General features: G+C 32.7%; 1 protein-coding gene, 1 long non-coding RNA gene and 1 pseudogene across 7 annotated transcripts; all 3 read left to right on the top strand.

Moving 5' to 3' along the window:
• Positions 1-231: 231 nt before the first annotated feature.
• LOC146908585 (uncharacterized) lies at positions 232-4,581 on the top strand. 4 transcript variants are annotated; one of them, XM_085727689.1, is made up of 11 exons: positions 232-628; positions 789-883; positions 1,154-1,416; positions 1,506-1,602; positions 1,690-1,817; positions 2,436-2,556; positions 2,656-2,832; positions 2,925-3,116; positions 3,413-3,497; positions 4,002-4,190; positions 4,331-4,581. In XM_085727689.1, the coding sequence occupies exons 1-4, from the start codon at positions 531-533 to the stop codon at positions 1,551-1,553; spliced, it is 504 nt and encodes a 167-aa protein (XP_085583815.1). In that variant the 5' UTR covers positions 232-530; the 3' UTR covers positions 1,554-1,602; positions 1,690-1,817; positions 2,436-2,556; positions 2,656-2,832; positions 2,925-3,116; positions 3,413-3,497; positions 4,002-4,190; positions 4,331-4,581. The 4 variants fall into 4 exon arrangements, with proteins under 4 accessions (XP_085583815.1, XP_085583816.1, XP_085583814.1 ...); XM_085727688.1 differs by having other exon boundaries at positions 344-628; positions 827-883; XM_085727690.1 differs by lacking the exon at positions 789-883.
• Positions 4,582-8,581: 4,000 nt separating this feature from the next.
• LOC146908584 (uncharacterized) lies at positions 8,582-15,200 on the top strand. 3 transcript variants are annotated; one of them, XR_015018088.1, is made up of 10 exons: positions 8,582-8,790; positions 9,663-9,793; positions 9,886-9,970; positions 10,056-10,133; positions 12,067-12,197; positions 12,331-12,461; positions 13,047-13,104; positions 13,464-13,520; positions 14,774-14,980; positions 15,070-15,200. It is a non-coding gene; the product is annotated as an uncharacterized LOC146908584 (long non-coding RNA). The 3 variants fall into 3 exon arrangements; XR_015018089.1 differs by lacking the exon at positions 15,070-15,200 and having other exon boundaries at positions 12,067-12,166; positions 14,774-14,991; XR_015018087.1 differs by lacking the exon at positions 15,070-15,200 and having other exon boundaries at positions 14,774-14,991.
• Positions 15,201-18,564: 3,364 nt separating this feature from the next.
• Positions 18,565-19,017, top strand: LOC146908583 (uncharacterized; annotated as a pseudogene).
• The last annotated feature ends 943 nt before the right edge of the window (positions 19,018-19,960 follow it).

The following is a 19,960-nucleotide window of genomic DNA, read 5'->3' as shown; positions in this document are numbered from 1 at the left end:
TAAAATAGCTCTTAATCTCATATTAACTCTATAAATACCATGTTAATTTTTTTTTTTTAAAATATTACTATGTTAACTTAGTTTACATATCAAACTTATTTCTAATACTAATAACAATGTTAAGAAAAGTTGCCAACCCTAAACCTAATCTTTTTGGCTCCAATTCATTCTGACCATTAGATGAATCTATGCTAATCTTTCAATTTTAAATCACAATTGTATTGGTAACGTACGCACTTTCCAATTTCCAATAAACACAGTCTTCTCAATAAACACAGTCTTCTCTTCCACTTTCCAATAAACTCTCTCTCTCTCTCTCTCCAATATTCTTCCACTACCGTGCCTGGAACTCTCTCCCCATTGTCTCCCTCCGTCGTATCATCCTCCACGCCGTCAGTTGCGGCGATCATGTTACAATCGCTGCTGCCGTTAGCACCTTCAACAAGACTTCTCTTCGTCAGCTTCATCCTTTGATAAATGGCAACCGAATCAAGCCTCGAAACTGAATGTGAAATCGGAGAAGCTTTCCGATGGCGGAGGTGGAGACAGAAGCGGAGGGCCGGAGGCGAAGAAGAAGGAAGAAGCCTTGGAGGAACTCAAAGCGTTCTCTTCCCCGCAACCTTCCCTGGTAATGTCGCAACCCTTCTTTCTCTCCCAAATACTATTTTTTCATTGCTCTTATATCAAAGTTTCGATTTTTATTCTCAGCACATAGGTTAGTTTATTTAATTTCAATTGGGTTTCTCTCAATCTTCTGTTTTGTTTGTTTATTTATTGTATCATGATAGTCAAAATTCAAATCTTAATACCTGTTTCAATCTGAGAGTGAGAAGAAAATTCCAATTCAAATCTGCCACTCGAAACATTGGATTTTTCTCTCCAGGTAAATCATTATATTCACCTTTTTTTTGTTAATCATTCTATTAGGTTGATTTGCTATCTTCATCATAATTGAGATCATGTCATATAAATAAATTATAATTTTTAATTTATTTGTGATAATGATAGTAGGGTCAGTAACATTCAAAATGATGATTAGAAGTATGGTAATCAATATTGAGCCAATGAGAAGCTAAATATATTTTTTAAATTCAGTTTTGTAGATTAGTTCATATTTGTCAAACTGATGTCTTTTTTTTTTTTGATTGAGTAGTGTGGTATGATTCATGCAACTATCAGGAAAAACCTCCTGCCAATCTTCAAGGATCAAATAGAAGAGGGTTCGACTTATGTTTGGAGAAATTTATGGTTGCTCAGAATGACCCTACATTCAAAACAACTGCTCATAAGTATAAGTTGAACTTCATGGGAGGAACAAATGTTTTTAAGGTCAATGCTACTGAAATCCCAGAACGACTTTTCAAGTTTTTTCCTTTCTTGGATATCTTGCTACTCACAAGGAGGATCATTTGCTGGGTAAATTTTTTGTATAGCATTCAATGGTTTTAACTTTGATGCACTTTTAGAAAACTCATATTTGTGTTATAAATATTTTGAAACTTCAGATGTTATTGATCATGTGGTTGAAAAAGACACTATCAAAGAAACTGTGAAGGATGGCAAGAGTAACAAGGTCTTGGATGCGAATTTGGTAGATTTAGAGTAAGTTGAATGAAAGTGACAATGAAATGATATTCAGTTTATTATGAATTTTAATCACGTTGATAATTATATTTATGGGGTGTGTAGGGGAAATAGAATTCATTGTACCATGTGGGATGATTATGCCGTGAAAATGCAGCATTGCTTGGATCCGCATGACTCCTCGCTTCCTATGGTTGTTATATTTCAGCTATGCAAGCTTAAGAAGTATTACGGTAAGCCTAATTTGTTGGGTACTATTTCTACTTTTAATTGGTGATAGTGATAGGGTTAGATAATCATTTTTAACGAGTATAAAGCTTTAAGATAATGTTGTAAAGTAATACCTAGCATAATAGTCTAATGAATTCTGGAAAATCAGTTATTAAATTTTAGGTGTCATGGGTATTTCTTATGCATTTTAATGCACGAAAATGATGGGGAATGCTAACATACCTGAAATTTCTGATTACATAGAGGTATGACACATGTGTTTTAAATGTGTAGTTAGTCTCGATATCTTCACTGTTATAAGATGAAGTATTGATTAGATTATTAATGCCATGAAATATGGCAGGATGAATGGTGCAAATGTTGAGCTCACACAAGCTGTTAGTTAGATGATAGGTCCAACTGGAGTATCATTGGCTGATGATTTACTTAAAACTCAGAGGATGACCATTGAGCGTTTGATTGATTCGTCCGAAGTGAACCATGCTATATTTAATTAAAAACAAATTTAAATATGAATTATCTGATTATTGAGATTGAATCTAAATATGAATTATCTGATTATTAATCGAGTTTTATGGATTGAAGTGGAGGTTTTAATCCAGAGTCATTTGTCGTTTCAGGTATAAACTTCATGTTGAAGTGATAGACAACACAGGGTCAACAACATTTGTCAAGTTTGATCGTGTTGTGTCTCAAGTTGTGGGAAGATGGTCACAATCCTTCCTTGATGCCATAAGTGAGGTTAGATTCATGAAACTCAACAGATATGACCTTCAAAATAGCTGTATAATTTTTCTCAAACTATACTTTTTACTTGACAATATGTTATATTTTGTGTAGACAAACACTTCTGCTGAATGTCCTCCTGAGCTCAAAATGTTTGTTGACAAGCGAATGTTGTTCAAAGTTGAAGTGAGCGATGCCAACCTCTATCGTAATAGGCGCAACTATATAGTAAAAAAAATGACCATGGATGACAGTATCATTGAGAGGTTTATATAACTACATGGGACAAGTGTAAAGTTCAACTAACTTTATTTTCTTTTGAACTGTCTGTCAACCAATTCTATATGTCTGAGCTATATTTTTTTTCTTACTTACATATATAGCTTGCTAATGATGAGGAAGATGTTGCATACGTTGTCAGCATACTATATATGCATCCATTCAGAGTTCCTGATGCTCCTTCATCCCTTGCTGTTGCGGGTTCATGGCGCACCAAAATAACATCCAAGCTATGCTTTCATATCAAATGTTGATAGGTGGAATTGATCACTAACTTCATGGTTCATATAGTAGAGGTAAAGAACTAACTTTAAAAAATAGTACTAACGTACTATGTGATTTTTTATATTGAAGGGGATTCTAACTAAATATTTTGGTTTCTTTTTTTTACATTTTAATTAACTTTGAAGAGTCTATTGAAATCCCTTCATGTGCTTCCAAGTAGAAACCAACATCTAAATATTCTCAAGGATATTAGTGGAATAATAAAGCCTTCAAAGTATCAATACATTTACTGTTCCATTCATTGATTTCTCTATGTACGTTTGGAACAAATATAACTTATTTCAATTTGCTTTTTTTTCTCCTTCAGAATAACGTTGCTTTTGGGACCTCCGAGTTCTGGAAAAATGACACTTCTATTGGCTTTGGCCGGGAAACTTGATCAAAAATTGGAGGTTAGACCATTAATAAGAAGATAAACCCAACTCTTATCTATATTTTCTATTTTATCAAAATCATGGCATTTAATTGGTATACATGGTGGGACTGTTCACCTTTCAACTGACTTCAAATGAACCTGTTGAGTTGGAGCATTAAAAACTGCAGTTATTCATATTTAGTTGGTGCGATCCACTATCCCAATTGGTGGAACAATCAATGCATACATTCTATTGTGATGTGCTTTTCAATTCACTGATATATTGGTTATCCTAATCACTTAATTTCTTGCATTATTAATCAAAAATAAGAGGGTGAAACACGGTTGCTCATGTCATAATAAGCTCAGGCTCTGTTTTTGATCATTGTTGATCAGAAATGGAATCTACTAAAAGGCGCAGAACCAACGGTATGTAATTTTGATTCATAATTTTAAATAACATGAAGGTAGCGTAGTGATTTTCGTTACTATAAAAGTGACAAGTTGTGTCGCAGTCCTTGATCAATGTTCTTTAATGCAGTTGACACTCCATCAACACATAGAGACAATAGAACTTTGCCATCAGATAAAGCAGGCCTCAAACCGATTGCTCCTGGAAAATACAATATAAGGCATGTGGGAAATGAAGGTAGTGGTCTCAGAATTCAAAACATATGCCCAGAGGACGTCGCACCGGCGATTTCCAATCAATACACTTACGATAATGAAGGTGCTCACATGTACTGAATTATTGCACTGAAGTATAGACTTATAATGAAAAAATATACAAACCCTTTAATGTCCTGTTTTTCTAAAATATTGTCTCACTATTTTGTTAAATTTTGTAAATTTGTCATTTTTTTCCTATAGGAGATGACAAAAATGGAGATTGCATTGATAACACAACCAATGTCGTATACAAGGAGGTGTTTCATAATGTATAAGCTTCTACATGCAAGGAACCAGTTCGTAACTCCACCAACCTTGAACCGTCATTTTAAATTTTTTGGATTTGTCATGATGTACTGTATTTTGATTTCTTACTATATGATGTTGGGCTTGGGACTATACTTTTTAAATTAAAGGCTATAAATGCCCGTGCGTTAGCACGGGTAGGAGAACTAGTATAATATATATGCCTTTACTCAATTTACATAGGTGTAGTGAATTGAGTTCACCTATGTTAATCCCTTTATATGAGTGTTCTTACTTTTTCTCTTTGTTGCTTTAGTTTTTATATAAATACTCATTTTCTTTTGTAAAATTTTGGTTATCTCAAAAATTGTCATATAAATGGTTGTTCAAATAACACAACTCGTCTTTTTAATGAAATTGAGATACTTAAATTTACATATATCTATTATTTTTAGGAAAATTCACGTATGTGTAATATACTAGTGTACGAACCCGTGCAACGCACGGCTGGAATATCCTGTTAATTTTTATTTAAGTTCGAAAACGTGAGCAGACCAAATATATTCGGTTAAGAATAGATATTATCACTCAGCAACAGCAGCAATAATACAAAAACCACCAAAGCACACATACATAATATTAACCATCAAGGGGAAATCCACAGAGAAGAATACAATCTCTTTTTCTGTACTCTGTTGTGCTAAAGATGCATTGATAAAGAGCACATCCTTTCACAGACTGTTCAACCATTAAATCTTAAGATATTAATATTCACACAGCAAAAATAATCTAAAATTAAAGTACTCTCTCCGAAAATAAAATATAGTCCAAATTCAAGCCATGTATCTCACGCACATGTGCAAAGCAAACCCAAGAACAAACAGCGGATTTCGAAGGATTCGGCAAGAAAATTAATTGTTACAAATATGATTGGGATGAAAATAAAATCAGCAAAATACAATCCAATATAACCAAAATATACTTCAAATTGTATCAAAAAAAATTAACCACCAAACGTTTGAGACGAAGTTAAAAGCAAACATTACAACAATTCAAAACAGCGCGGACCAGCCCATCAAATTTTACAGTAATAAATATTGATTTGCACAAACAAATATAAAAATAGAATATTGACTCGCACAAACAAATGTAAAAAGAGAAAATAGTTCATATTCAAAACGAAAGATAAATCATATGTTAAACACAAAAACAAAAAACAAATGAAATAACGGGAATTTTGGAATAGAAATACAAATTACAAACATCATACAAAAAAAAAGACATCCAAAACCTACGTTCAACATAGAATAAACATTCAGCTAAAAACATTACATGCTTTAACACAACTAAAAACAAAACAAAAAAATTCATTTTTTTAGTGTAAAAAATAATGTCATTTAGGTTCAAAGATTAGCTACAACTACTAAATTAATTGGGTTCAAGTGATTAATGAGTTCAACCAAATGATGAATTGTTCGGGGGAACCTGAGTTTGATCCTTGGTGAAATAATTCTTGGCCAAACTATACTTATCTCACGATCGAACTCCAAATTACCGGTATGCATGCCAATGAGGCGAGGTGGGGACATATTTTACCTTCCCCGTCCCCGTCCCCGTCCCCGTCCCCATCCCCAATTCCCATATATTTACCTATCACCATACTCATACTCAACAGGGATGAGAAATTGAATCTCGTCCCCGTTTCCAACGGGTTCGGGTATCTCATCCCTATACCCAAAGCGAATGATTTTTTTAATACAAAAAGAAGTTTTCTCCAGCCTCTAGGGCAATGTTGTACTGCAGAAAAGAGAGACCGAGGGCGTGACATGTGGAAAAGGAAGATTGAAAACTCGACTGAGTCCAGACACACTGACATTTTTACTGATTGAGTGAAATGGTTTAGGATTTGAGTTTTTATTTATATAAAAAAGAGTAATATAGTAATTTTTAACATCCGAAGGACGGGTTTGGGTATGGGTTCCTGGTGAGTATATATATCCATGTAACATGTCCTGTACCTATGTTTTGGAATCAAGGAAAAGCCAAACCCAATCAAAGCGGGAAAACCCGTCCAATCAGAGTGTGTTTACGCGGGTACCCACAAGTATGGGTTTTGGTGCTATGCCTAATTACCAGGATCCATTCTCCTAAAACACCAGATGGTTAACACACAAAAAAAGGCCACGTCAAATAATAGTTGGGAGGTTAAGTATCAAGCCACATCTCAATTCAACATAACTTTTGGCGTATTACAACGTATATTAAAAGTACGATAATACAAATAGCTATAATTAAAAAGTCAGGATTCACACAAGTAACAAAAATAATTCTATAAATTTTATATATTTTTCAAATAATTATTTACTTAGTTGATTATCAAAGTAAAAAATAAAAGTGAAAATTCAATGAATTAACATAAATATAAATGTAATATAAAATTTACTCGTTTCGTTATTTATAATTTTAAAGATCGAATATATAAATATTTATAACTATAACGTATCTAATTTATTTAAAATTTCTTTCCTCGCCGTTTTAGTTTACGACGTTTGTACGAAAATGTTTACAATTTATTTTTATGCTAGGAATTATTTAAACATATTAAAAATATAATTCATAAAAAAATATTAGGAGTATTTTATTATACTTTTTTTTTAAAAATATAATTTTTAATACGGAACGGCCCGTTTAGCCCGCGGACCTTGTAGGGCCGGGCTCGGGTAGTATATTTCGAGCCCCTTTTTCAACCGGGCTTTTTGGCTCGGCACGTGGTCGTCCGTTTTGACAGCTCTAACTTGCATACGGTGATAAATATTTATTTCCACATACAAATGAAAAAAAATTGACTCGCACACACAAATGTAAAAAGGAAAAATAGTTCTTGCACAAAGTGAAAGATAAATTATATGTTAAACACAAAAACAAAAACTAATGGAAATTTGAAATAGAAATACAAATTACAAACTTCATACCAAAAAAATAATAATGACATCCAAAACCTACGTTCAACATAGAATAAACATTCAACTAAAAACATGTAACGTTTTAACACAACTAAAAACAAAAAATTATTTCATTTTTTTGGTATTGTAAAAAAAAAGGTTATTCAGGTTCAAAGATGAGCTACAACAAATAAATGACGAAATATTCAGGACAACCCGAATTTGATCATTGGATGAAACAATTTTTGGTTAGACTATATTTACCTCACGATCAAACTTCAAATTACATTGGCATGACAATGGGGCAAGGTGGGACGGGTTTTACCTTTCCCATCCCCGTCTTCGATTATCATATACTTACATGTTACCTTACTCATATCAAACGGGGATGAGAAGTAGAACTTCATCCCTGTCTTTGGCAGGTTCGGGTATCCCCGTGCCCAAAGCGAATCATTTTTTTAAACACAAAAAGAAGTTTTTCCATCCCCTAGTGCAATGAGGAAAGAGAAAGACTAAAAGTATGAGATATGAAAGAAGAGAGAGAGAGAGAGAGAGAGAGAGAGAGAGAGAGAGAGAGAGAGAGAGAGAGAGAGAGAGAGAGAGAGAGAGAGAGAGAGAGAGAACTCGAGTGAGTACAAACACATATTGACTTTCTTAGCGACTGAGTGAAATGATTTAGGATTTGTGTTTTTATCTATATTAAAAGATGAATAAAGTAATTTTTAACATTCAGAGATGGATCCGGGTAAGGGTTCGGGTGGGTACTATATCTATGTAACCTGTCTTGTGGCCATGTTTTTAAATTGGGAAAAACCCAAACTCATATCCAAATAAAAATATGATGTGTTAGAGCATATAATAAAAATAACTTTTGGTGTGTTAGAGCATATAATAAAAATATGATGATACAAATAGCTATAACTTAAGAGTCATGATCCACACCTGGTGTAAGAACATCTGCAAATTTTAAAAATATGATCATAAGGTGGGAATACGAATTGTAAAACTTAAAATTTTAAAAGTTCTAGTAAAATATTATTCTGGATTTTCAAATCCGGAAACATCTGCAAAATTCTAACAAATTCAATCCAGAATACGAAACCCGGACCATGGGTAAAATTGGAAAAAAATAGAGCGCGTGAGGAAAGTCATAGGGTGGGAAAAGTAAAACTCTTTTTTTTTCTTACATTGGACCACTGGACAGCCCAATTAGGATCCAGCCCAAATAATCCACTGAAGTACTGAACAAAGAAACCCTAAACCTAAAACACTCGCGCACTGTGAAATCAATTGAACGGCGGCCTCTTTCTCCATCTTTCGTTCGTTCTTTTCTCTATGCAAACAATTCAGAACCCTAATCAGAGATTAAAAGAATCAAAATCCATCACCATCTTCGTCAACTTTTTATCTCTTTGCTCGCTGAACTGTGAACGCACGCGCCTTAGCTTCGTTCCCGTTCTGCGATTTCTCAAGGTATCTACCCTTCTCAGATCTATGATAGAAAACGTTTCTTTAAATTCTTAATCACATCTCGTATTTGTCGAAGGGCAAGTGAATTTGGTTAAAGCGTTGATTTAATTTTGAAAGTGAGTGAAACTTTGAATTATTTCTGCATTACCTTGGGATCTGTTGCTGGCTAATTTTTCTCTTCTGTCATCGATTACTTTAGGTTTTGATTATGAAAACCTGTTAATGTGTTGCGACTGTGTAGAACTTGAACTTTTGATTATATGTTTATGAAGTTTTGTTTGGGAATTAGTAGGAAATGTGAGGGAAGGCTTTCATTTTGCTCGCAAAACTTGATTATATGTTTATATAGTTTCGAATGTTTTGTGATTTGTCACTGTGCACAACTTGTGATTACCTTGTATGATTTGTCTATGACACTTGTATAATATAAGTTCTTTAAGTAAAGTTTCAATTAGTTATTTGACGCTGGTATAATATTCAACTTATTTTCATGAATAAGGTACAGTAGCTTAATGAAATATCTTATGTGGAGTTTATGCATAATTTTCTCTCATTGTCTCTTCAATGGTAAAAGTAGCTAATACATAAGCATTAATATGATAAGTTCTTGCTGAATAAACACAGTTAGTTGCTTATCCAAACAGTCCCTTAATATTTTAGGTTGTATTACATTAACGTGTTAATGTTTTCATTTTCTTTTCTCTCTCAAAAGAGTGTTCAATTTTTTAAAGTTCCCATTGCATTTTAGTTTGTCTTAATATTTTAGTTTACTAACTCTATGATATCTTTCTGGTTTATTTTTATTCAACGTATATTTCTTTTTTCTTCCTTGTACATGTTTTTCTAAATGCTAGGTGATTTAAACTTACTTGCAGAAAGAGGAACAATTGAGAGAATCTCTCAAGTTTGCCAATGCTTGTGATTGATCTATTTCAAACTTGCTATAAGGGCAGTCACTCTAATGATATACCACAGACTTTGCAAATATAGGATTATAAAATCAAAGGTTACCTATTTATTTTAGAATTTTTGCTGTACATGATCAACGTCAACCTATAACTTCAATTCACTGTTAATTAACTAAATTATTGTGTTCAGGGGTCTCAAAAGTGTGTAACAGACACAACCTTGGTAGCTAATTAGCATCTTCCATTCTCCAGCTGGACTCAGATAACAAACCTCGGTAAGGAATATGGCCGAATAGAGATAAACCATTTGGTTTGTTTTTGTCTTGTTGTTTTCTCACTTTAATTGGTTTTACTTTTCAGGACAATTATTACGAAGAAAGAAAGAAAAATCACCTCTTGAATTTACTTATTTTGGAGATAACCACTTACAAAATCAAGGTAATCATACTCATCCAACACACCATATGGTCCTTCTGTTCACTTCTATTGAATGCTATTGCAAACTGGTTTTCAATGCATAAGACAATCCAGCAAAGAGACTTCCAATTCTGTCAACATTTTGTTGAGTTATATTTAAACATTGGACATGTTGTATCAAAATTGAAAGATTCAACTATTCTCTTTCACTCTAATCATATTTCCATTAAGATGAAAACGCAAGTGTTTTTCACCTCTGCTTATGATTTGTATGTAAAAACTAATCATTGCAAGTAAATTTGTATTTGTTTTGCTTTAAATAATTCCAATAAGAATAATGACAAGATGGTACTCTAATTGGGTCTAAAAGAAGGTCCTAACATGTATCTTGAATTTTTCTTTTAGTACTCAATTTAAAATAAGAGAAAATAAACGGTAACATAAGTTAATGTTTTTCTCTTTTTCTTTTTGCCTTACATTGTAACACCACTTAAAAAAAAGTTGATGTTTTTCTCTTAAATAGTTGGAAAGATTTTTCCATTATTGGCTATTCATTAAAAAAAATAAGGACTACCTTCAATAAACATCAAATGGTAGATCTATTAAGCATGTTCGGTACTGACTATTTCTGGCTGATTTTTCCTACTGATTTGTTCAAGGATCCTTGCCCTTTTTTACCTCTAATCTTGAATCTAATTTTATTATTTACCTTTGAGTTAGATATATTTATGCTTACTTCAAACCTTGAATCTAATCGTACAATTTACCTCTGAGTTAGATTTATTTATGCTAGATTTACCTCTGAGTTAGATTCTAAGGCAATCCTCCTTGAAATAAGTGGAAAATTAGCAGTGTGTCTTCCTTGTGATAGTGCAGTTGCACCTACTCTGTAAATTTTGCAAATTTATGAGATTCAAAATCTATATTTCTGCAATAATCATCAGTCATGATTCTAATAAAATATTAAGTACTAAAAACCTATCATTTGTAGTGGGCGCTGTGATCTGTGAGAAATTGGTGATTAAAAGATAATTTGAGTTACCTGCATTAAAACCAATATAAAACTCCTCTTCTTTGTTTCCATTCTTGTGTTTTCCAATTATGTCTTCATGATACCTTTTGTTACTTTTGAATTCAAGGAGGATTGCCTTAGAATATTTTACGTAAGTACCAATTGTAAGTATTTTGCCATAAGCTTCAGTTCTAAATTATAAATGTTTGTGCACCTGATGAAATCATGTTCCGAGTTGGTTAATGTATCCTTATGCATAAGTTAAAATAGAGATAGGAATGGTATTTTTCATCATTTATAAATAAGTTGCTTTTGCCAAGTCTGTTATTAGCTTAATGCTTAACTACAGAACTGCTGGGATCTCTATAACACTCCTTAGTATAGTCTATAAATAGAGCTTGATGTTCTTTCAATAAATAAATTAGAAACTACATTTATCGAAATTAGAGCTTGAGGAACCACCTTATCCCAATGTGGATCATCGAGTTTGATAGATGAGTGAGATACTCATATCCCCCAGTGGCGCTGCCACAACCCTCTGCGGAGTGGTATCGATTCCGAAATCATATGCATCGACATATAAACATTGCATTAGGAATCGAGTCCTAATGAGTTTTATTATGAGCACTATTTTCATACTTGATAAAAGTAATATGACAAATATGACACTTTGAAAAACCTAAAGCTCTAGTAATTTGAAGTGTCATATTTACTGAAAAACCTAAAGACTTAATCTATCTGAACATATATTTTTTACTTCAAAACTTGAATTTAACTCTACATGAGATAATTCAACAAAGAAGCTTTTAACTTCTTCACTATGAAAGAGAAATAACAATCTATGACACTGCACTCTAACATATTGTCTCATGTTCCTGCACTTTCTATTAACATTTTTATTTCGTGCACCGATAACTTTGTTTCTTCTTGGTTTTGGATTAGGGGGGAGATGAACCTGACATAATTGCGACTTTCAAAGGCATTGATGGTGCCTGAAACATCAACGGTCTATGAAATTTTTCGTCGAATGGCTGTTTTCAGGGTAGATGCTCTATTTCTAAATGATTCAAATGGTAATTTATGAACTTCTTCACTATGAAAGAGAAATAACAATCTATGACACTGCACTCTGACATATTGTCTCATGTTCATGCACTTTCTATTAACATTTTTATTTCATGCACTGATAACTTTGTTTTGGATTAGGGGGGAGATGAACCTGACATCATTGCGACTTTCAAAGTCATTGATGGTGCCTGAAACATCAACGGTCTATGAAGTTTTTCGTTGAATGGCTGTTTGCAGGGTAGATGCTCTATTTCTAACTGATTCAAATGGTAATTTATTATCTTCTTCACTATGGAATGGATTACTTAATTATGATTTGGTGATATAGTGATCATTTGAAGAAAAAAAACAACTTTACTTGCTAATATCTTGGGTTTGAGTTAAAGTTTAACTTGTATGATTCAGTAAAAATCATCTTCACATGATACAGTCGTCTTGAATCATACATTTGAACACTATCATCATTACTATTTCATACATTCTAAAAAAGCAAGTATATAATGTTAGCATCCTGAATATAGTACCAATATCAAATAAACACCTAAACCCTAAAAAACAAACAAATTTCCCTTTGTTGACTTTTAAATTAACAAATAACTTTACATTTAGAAAACAATTAATGATGATTAATTCGATCAGTTTTGCAATATCTGTTGGAAATCTTTCAAGCAAAAGTTATATTATTTCCAGCTTTAAGGAATGCTTACATGAAAAGAATCAAATTAAATTTAAACTTGTGAATTGAGAATTTTTCTTCGAAATTAGGATACATCATGCAGATTCTTTTTTTCTAGTGTCTCTTATGCGTTCAACTGATTGCTCTTGTTTTTCGCAATTAATATGCACATTTCCAGTTCATTAACCTTGAGGGCGATGAGAGACAACCACTTCCCTCACCTAGATTCACCTACTGTAAGTTTTTTTCTCCATTTTAATTATGTTTCTTCGCTAATCAATTTACACTGTTTTGTATTTATAGACCAAGCATTTCGAATAGATGTGATGGGACAAAAGGCCTATTAAGTTATTAGGATAGTGGAATGACAATTTTTGCATCATCTGGACAACACTAAAATAAAAAGTTCCTAATTTTAAATAATATTTTTAATTAGGACATTAAAGTAATCTTGTCCCTTATGCCAATTGTCATAGAATAAGATGAGGATGAAATGTTATGTTGTTGATGATCATGATCAAGCTTGTTTAACCTACTTGTTATTCACAATGAAATGTTAGTATTTACCTATCATGTTCTTAATTTTCTTCCTCAGGTTGCTTTATGGAACATCATATCATATTCTTTCTTGCAAATAATTATTACCAATGCGGTATGTACAATTGGTGAACTTATGTTTTATCCTATCTTTTTAGTTTGTTGTTGCTAATTGTTATACCTTGCACAACAATTTTTATCAACTTTAAGTGACATAGAGTGATGAGTTTACTTGCACTTAAAATTCTGTATCCAAGCTGCTAAATTTTAGATTGAAGAAATAAATCATGTAATAGGCATTTATGAACCAGAATTAAAAAACATTACAGGGTAATTAAACCGAGTTATAAATAGTGTTAAATTTTATACTTAATGAATAAATTTGTGATGAATTTTGAATCATATTCTTTTTCTCTTGACAAAACCCTATAATTAACCCTACAGTAAATAAAATGTTCTTTTTTTGGTGAATGTATTTTTTTTTTAAAAAATGATTCTTCTTTTGTGGGCAGTTTTCATTAAAAAATAAAAAATCTTCAAATTTTTTTGAGACCTTTATCCTTATTCTAATTTCTTTGGTTACTCGTTTATGTATATATCACACATTCCAAATTTAAATCTTGAACTCTAATCTCCTCTTGCAATTTAACATTGAAACATTAAATTCTATTTTTGGTGATACATTGGACTGTTCTTTCAAATATTTTATTTGCTAAGAGGCATTTAATGCTTGTATTTTCATCTTGTTTGATAGCTTGCTTCAATACACTTCTGTTTGACATTTATTATATTAATGTTATTCACTGTCTCTTTTGAGTTTGAGTATATCTGTTTTTATAATTTAGCGATGTATGGATAAAAAAAATTAAACTTTAAACTTTTAATTTCTTGAGTTTGAATTTCAGTCTAAGTTGTGTATGATTTAGTGAAAAAAAAATCCAACTTTATATATGATTTAATGAATACCTTAGAATGATGTATATCAAAAATTTGATGAATACCTTTGCATTTGTGAAAATAAAATAATGTAGGGATTACAGTTGGCATTGGTGAACAATCTCTCCTGTTCCTTCCCATTTGTTATTTCTCTTTAATGACCTTTACCGTGCAATAGCTTTTCTAATAACCCCCAAGTATATCATTTGCTTTCATTATAAAGGATTTCATCAACAAAAACGAAGAGGATGTTAAAAAATAATGAAAACCACAAAAGGATTAGAAACATAAGGAATATCTTTGTACTACACAATGGTTTGTTGTAGTACACAATTTCTCCCACATTCCTTCATATTTGTTGTTTCTCATTCATCACCTTTCACATGCAATAGCTTTTGTAATAATTTTATCTATATTCAAACAATTCTGCAGGGAAAACAAAAAAACAACTAACATGTCAATTGGAGAATATAAGGAAGCTGTTGAGTATTGTTGATTATCATTGAACCTACCATCATATTGCCTCTAATAGCCAGATCAACACCATCAATGTCTTCTTTTCATCATATACATTCTATTCATCAGTTTATTTTTTCAATAAATTCAGAAATAGTGGTTGGCAGCAGTAATCAATTTCTTGTATTCCTTCATCTGTTGTTTGTCTTTAATCACTTTCTCTTGTAATAGCATTTTCTAATAACCCCCTCTTTCATCACAATATTCTGCAGGGAAAGAAAAACTTAAGAGAACTCCACAGAAATATGTTGAATGTGCAGAAGAAGAGATCTGACAATGAAAACAAGTTGGAAGGAAATGAATGGAAGATGAATGGAATGCTTTATGTATATAGCAAAATATATGAAAACAAGTTGGAAGGAAATGAATGGAAGATGAATGGAATGCTTTATGTATATAGCAAAATATAGGGTGGAGCGTCTAGGATATATTGTTTATAATATTTTTTTTGTTTAGCCTGTAGCCTGTAGAATGTCCACTTGATGAGGAGATTGCCTGTACAATGTCCACTTGATGAGGAGATACAGTACACATGGTCATAATAAGCCAAATCTAAAATTAAATATGTTAATAGGTGTAGTTACCTATTCTTAGCAATAATAGCTACCATTCCTACTAACTCCATTGGGCCATCCCCTATTAAAATGATTTTCCAACTAAAATAAATCAAAATTCTGAGAAAATCCCATTCTTGATGAACAGTATGAAACCAACAGTTGGATAGACAAGGGTTTTGATTCAATTGACCGCTTTTCAAATTGAAATCATGTACAATGGAATTATCATTAATTGATGAATGACTATATAAAAAAATTGTGTGTTAACTCTGCAGTTCGTAGGGGAAGAAGACTTTAGTAATCCAGAGTTTGACCGAGAGGTAAATAAAATCTTGCAAAAAATTACTCAATCTAAGAATCAAACTCGATTTCTTCCAAATGATTTATCCTCTGCTGGAGCTTATTAACCGCTTGAGATCAATTTTTTTTTTTTGAACAAACCAAAATGAATATTTCAAAATGAGTCAAATGTTCTACCATGCACAAGATGTGCCGAAATAGAACATATACAGTTAATTACAAGGACAACATCAAAAAAAGAAGTTAAGGGAATAAATAGAACAAGAAAAGCTACATAGTCTATCACATGAACAATAAGGGATTAAACCACCAAACATGAATCAAAAGTAAAATTATGATTTTTTTGCCTTCAACCAGCAAAAAGTTTGCAGCTTAATTTTACGTAGCAATTGGGGCAGCTAAACTTCTTTGTTGTTGAAAATTATATTATTCATTTCCTTCTATATTGTCCAAACGCATGAGAACCAAATCAAAAACATGAAAGAGCGAAGAGATCTTTGAAAACCACCTATCCGAATAAATTGCAAAAAATGGTATGTTAAACTACTCGCATCAACTGAAGAAAGACCAAGCCAATCTCGTATAAAATACCACATACTGCTGAAGAAGTTGCAACGCAAAAAAAAAAAAAAAAAAGATGATCAACTGATTCCTCCATACGACACTCACCTACACAGAAAGTAGAATCAGCTTGAATAATAGCACATCTTAGCATAGTATCCTTTGTTGGTAGACGGTTGTGAAATAAGCGCCAAACATAACTTTTAAAGGAACATGTTTATGCCACAAATTATCAACCATAAAATGATCACTAGACGCCTCCCCAGCTGCGAAAAATGATAAAGTTCTCAGACAAAATAGCCATTAAGCCAATTCCACATGTCTGATACATTGTCCTGTAAAATAATATTATGAAGCTGGTACAACATTCTCTAACAAGGTCCTCCTCCCATACAAACAACCTCGCCTCCACTTCCAAGCTTTACAAGGACAACATCAAAAAAAGAAGTTAAGGGAATAAATAGAACAAGAAAAGCTACACAATCTATCACATGAACAATAAGGGATTAAACCACCAAACATGAATCAAAAGCAAAATTATGATTTTTTTGCCTTCAACTAGTAAAAAGTTTGCGGCTTAATTTTACGTAGCAATTGGGGCAGCTAAACTTCTTTGTTGTTGAAAATTATATTATTCATTTCCACATGATCACTAGACGCCTCCCCAGCTGCGAAAAATGATAAAGTTCTCAGACAAAATAGCCATTAAGCCAATTCCACATGTCTGATACATTGTCCTGTAAATAATATTTTGATGCCAGTACAACATTCTCTAACAAGGTCCTCCTCCCACACAAACAACCTTCGGCTCCACTTCCAAGCTTTACCCCCCCCCCCCCCCCCCCCCCCCACAACATCCTATTTGCCACACACAAAGGAACATGACCCACCCAATTATCTCTCCAAAAATAAGTACTAGCATCATCACCGACTACCCTCTGTAGATTATCTTCGAACCAACTCCCATACCTAATCCCATCCCACCGAGCATCCCCACCACATCTCTCCACCAAGAAAAACCAGCCCTACCATCCCCTTTCAAGCGCCCTCCTTCCTCACCATATCTAGCAACCAAGACGCTATATATTCAACATAAGTCACGTAGGTCAATTGAATTAACGTATTCAACCTGAAAATTCACATATTAGGTGATGTCAGTTTATGTTAACTCATTTCACATGGATGTATGAGAAGTGAGTTTACGTATATCACTCCCACATTAAAAAAAAAAGGTATAGTGTTTTACCCCCTTGTAATATAGGCCATTTCCGGTTTACCCCTGGAACACATAGAATTTGTGATAAAAAATGGAACACATGCAATGAGCACGGAAAAATGAGTTTGAGTTCAAAAATAAGATAAAGAGAAGGACAAATAAAGAGGAAAAATGAGAGGAATAAATATAAAATGCAAAGAGTGAGTATTTTATGGTTTTATTGAATACAAAAGAAGATGAAGATAAGTAATAAAAATGAAAGGGTAATAGTCAAAAATTTAAAAAGGGTTAAAGGGTATTTTTGTTAATTGAAGAATAACTAGAGTAACTCAAAATTTTAGTGATGAGAATACATAAAGCAAATAATAAAAATATTCAACTTCTGATATTTGAAAATATATCGGAGAGAGTGATATATTGAAACATTCGGCTATTAATGTTATATTGAACAAACCTTACCAATAATACAAAATCCCTATAAAATTAGGTTTTTCGTGGCCACAAAGACGAAATTAGAAAAACTCATTGCATTCTTTTCGTTTCTCTTTGTGATTCTCGCACTCTGAACTATATTGTCTAAGCCTCTAAGGTTTATCTTTGAGCTAAATGAGGGCCTGGATGCAAATGGCAAGGGAGGCCCAAGAGAAACAAACGGTGGAGGAGGCCTGAGTGATTTTTTTACCCGACTCCCTTTCTCACTCTATTGATTTTTCAAGCGCACTATGCAGTTCATATTATATAATCAGAACAACATAATCACCCAGTAAAAACCTCCAAAACACGTTAAGATGTTTCAGATTTTAGAATCCGAATAGGGCGCGTGAGATACACATAGGGTGGAAAAAGTAATGATCTTTTCCTTTTATATTTAACCAAAGTGGTGGTCATGACGATGAACCTCTAGATGATCATGAAAGTGAGACAATTGTTAAATATGCAAATACCGGTGAGTTTATTTAATTTGTGTTCTCTTTTTTATTTTAGTTTGAAGGAAATTTTTGTTCTCGTTTTGTATTTTACACATCTAATTTATTTCTTCTTCACATATTGGTGGTGTCTTAGTGAAACAGAGGGTTTTGAGGGAGGAAGCAGGGATGGCGAAGTTCAACGTTGTTCAGAAAAGAAGAAGAGCAACCGGCTTTAGTTGCTGAGAGGAAGAGATTGATTCACGGTAACCCTACCACCGGCAAGCTTAAGATCAGAAAGCAACCTGTTAATCTATCCGGCAAACGCAAGCGCAAGCTCTTCAAACAATGGCGTCGTGAACAAAAAGATGCTGTAGAGAGTGGCTTGATTAGCATGGAAGATGTTCAAATGGCTGTTGCAGAAGGGGAAACCAAAGATAAGAGTGCTGCATCTTCAGCTAAATTTCACTTGAAAAAAAAGGGCTTGAAACTTGAACAGCTCAAGGGCAAAGGGAAGAACAAAAGAAAATCTGATGTTCATGCTGCTGAAATTTCAACTGATGCAATGGTGGAGTAATTTTCATTGTCTCCTTTGTAGTATGAGGATAGAAGAGGCAAAAATGAGATGGTATAATGTTGTAACCTTGTGAGTGTTTTGGGGTAGGGCGGTAGGCTGTCTAGATATTTTCCTTTTTATTTATATTTTATATTTTTTTATGGTAAAAGAAAAAAATACGTCTTAGTGAAACAAGAGTTCTTGGTGGAAGACCAACTTGTCAATGATCAGGCCCGACCTATAGCAAGTGCAAGACGAGCTACGACGCCGGGCCTCATAATTATACGAGCCTCAACTTTTTTTTTTAATATAGCATTTAATAGTGTTAGGTATAAACAATAAAATATGAAAAATCAATAGACATCTTGTAATGGTTGATGGTAAAATAGAATGCATTTGGGTCTTTGATCTTGAGGTTCAATCTCGGGTATTTGTGTAAATTTAAACTAAATATAAAAGTCTCAACTACATACACAATTATTAAGCCATTACAATTTCTTTCTTTTTTTAATCAAATTTACAATCTCATATGAATTTTAGAGTTATCTATGAATGTAAAAAACTATTATATACCTTGAATTTTTTGTCATTTGTTTCCATTAACAACACAAATTAAATCCGTTAAATAATAATTATTTTTTCTATTGTTTTAAGTTTAATCATACATGCTAGTGCGAATTCGCTACTATTTTTCCCTATATTAGTACTAGTTTGTCGTTATTTAGATAACAAAGACGCTTTTTTAAGCAACAACCAATATACTTAACATTCATTTTGCACTAAATAAATTGATGATTCATTTTAAGTTTTTGGCGTTTCTTTTTATTATGAACCCAAATTTTAACATTAAAACAATTAGTGGTTAGTGAAGTTCAACACAAGTTAGTTAATTCCTCCATACAAACTTGCATTTTTCATGTTATTTACACCTTAAATGAATGATTACTATTGCTTAAAAAAATATTGTTTTTCCATTGGGGCCATTTTTAAAATTTGATCATGGCCTTC

Source organism: Medicago sativa, chromosome 7 (assembly GCF_051527215.1).
Source record: "Medicago sativa cultivar Bolivia chromosome 7, Bolivia_mono, whole genome shotgun sequence".
NCBI lineage: Eukaryota > Viridiplantae > Streptophyta > Magnoliopsida > Fabales > Fabaceae > Medicago > Medicago sativa.
The sequence above is the reverse complement of the archived record's forward strand: the minus strand, read 5'-3'. Positions and strand labels throughout refer to the sequence as shown.

Excerpts from the sequence above, each read along its gene's own strand:
- LOC146908585 (XM_085727688.1), top strand. The coding sequence starts at position 478 with ATGGCAACCGAATCAAGCCTCGAAACTGAATGTGAAATCGGAGAAGCT. Across the intron at positions 629-826 it reads CTTCCCCGCAACCTTCCCTG|TGAGAAGAAAATTCCAATTC; the intron begins GTAATGTCGCAA and ends TCAATCTGAGAG. Across the intron at positions 1,417-1,505 it reads CAAGGAGGATCATTTGCTGG|ATGTTATTGATCATGTGGTT; the intron begins GTAAATTTTTTG and ends TTGAAACTTCAG.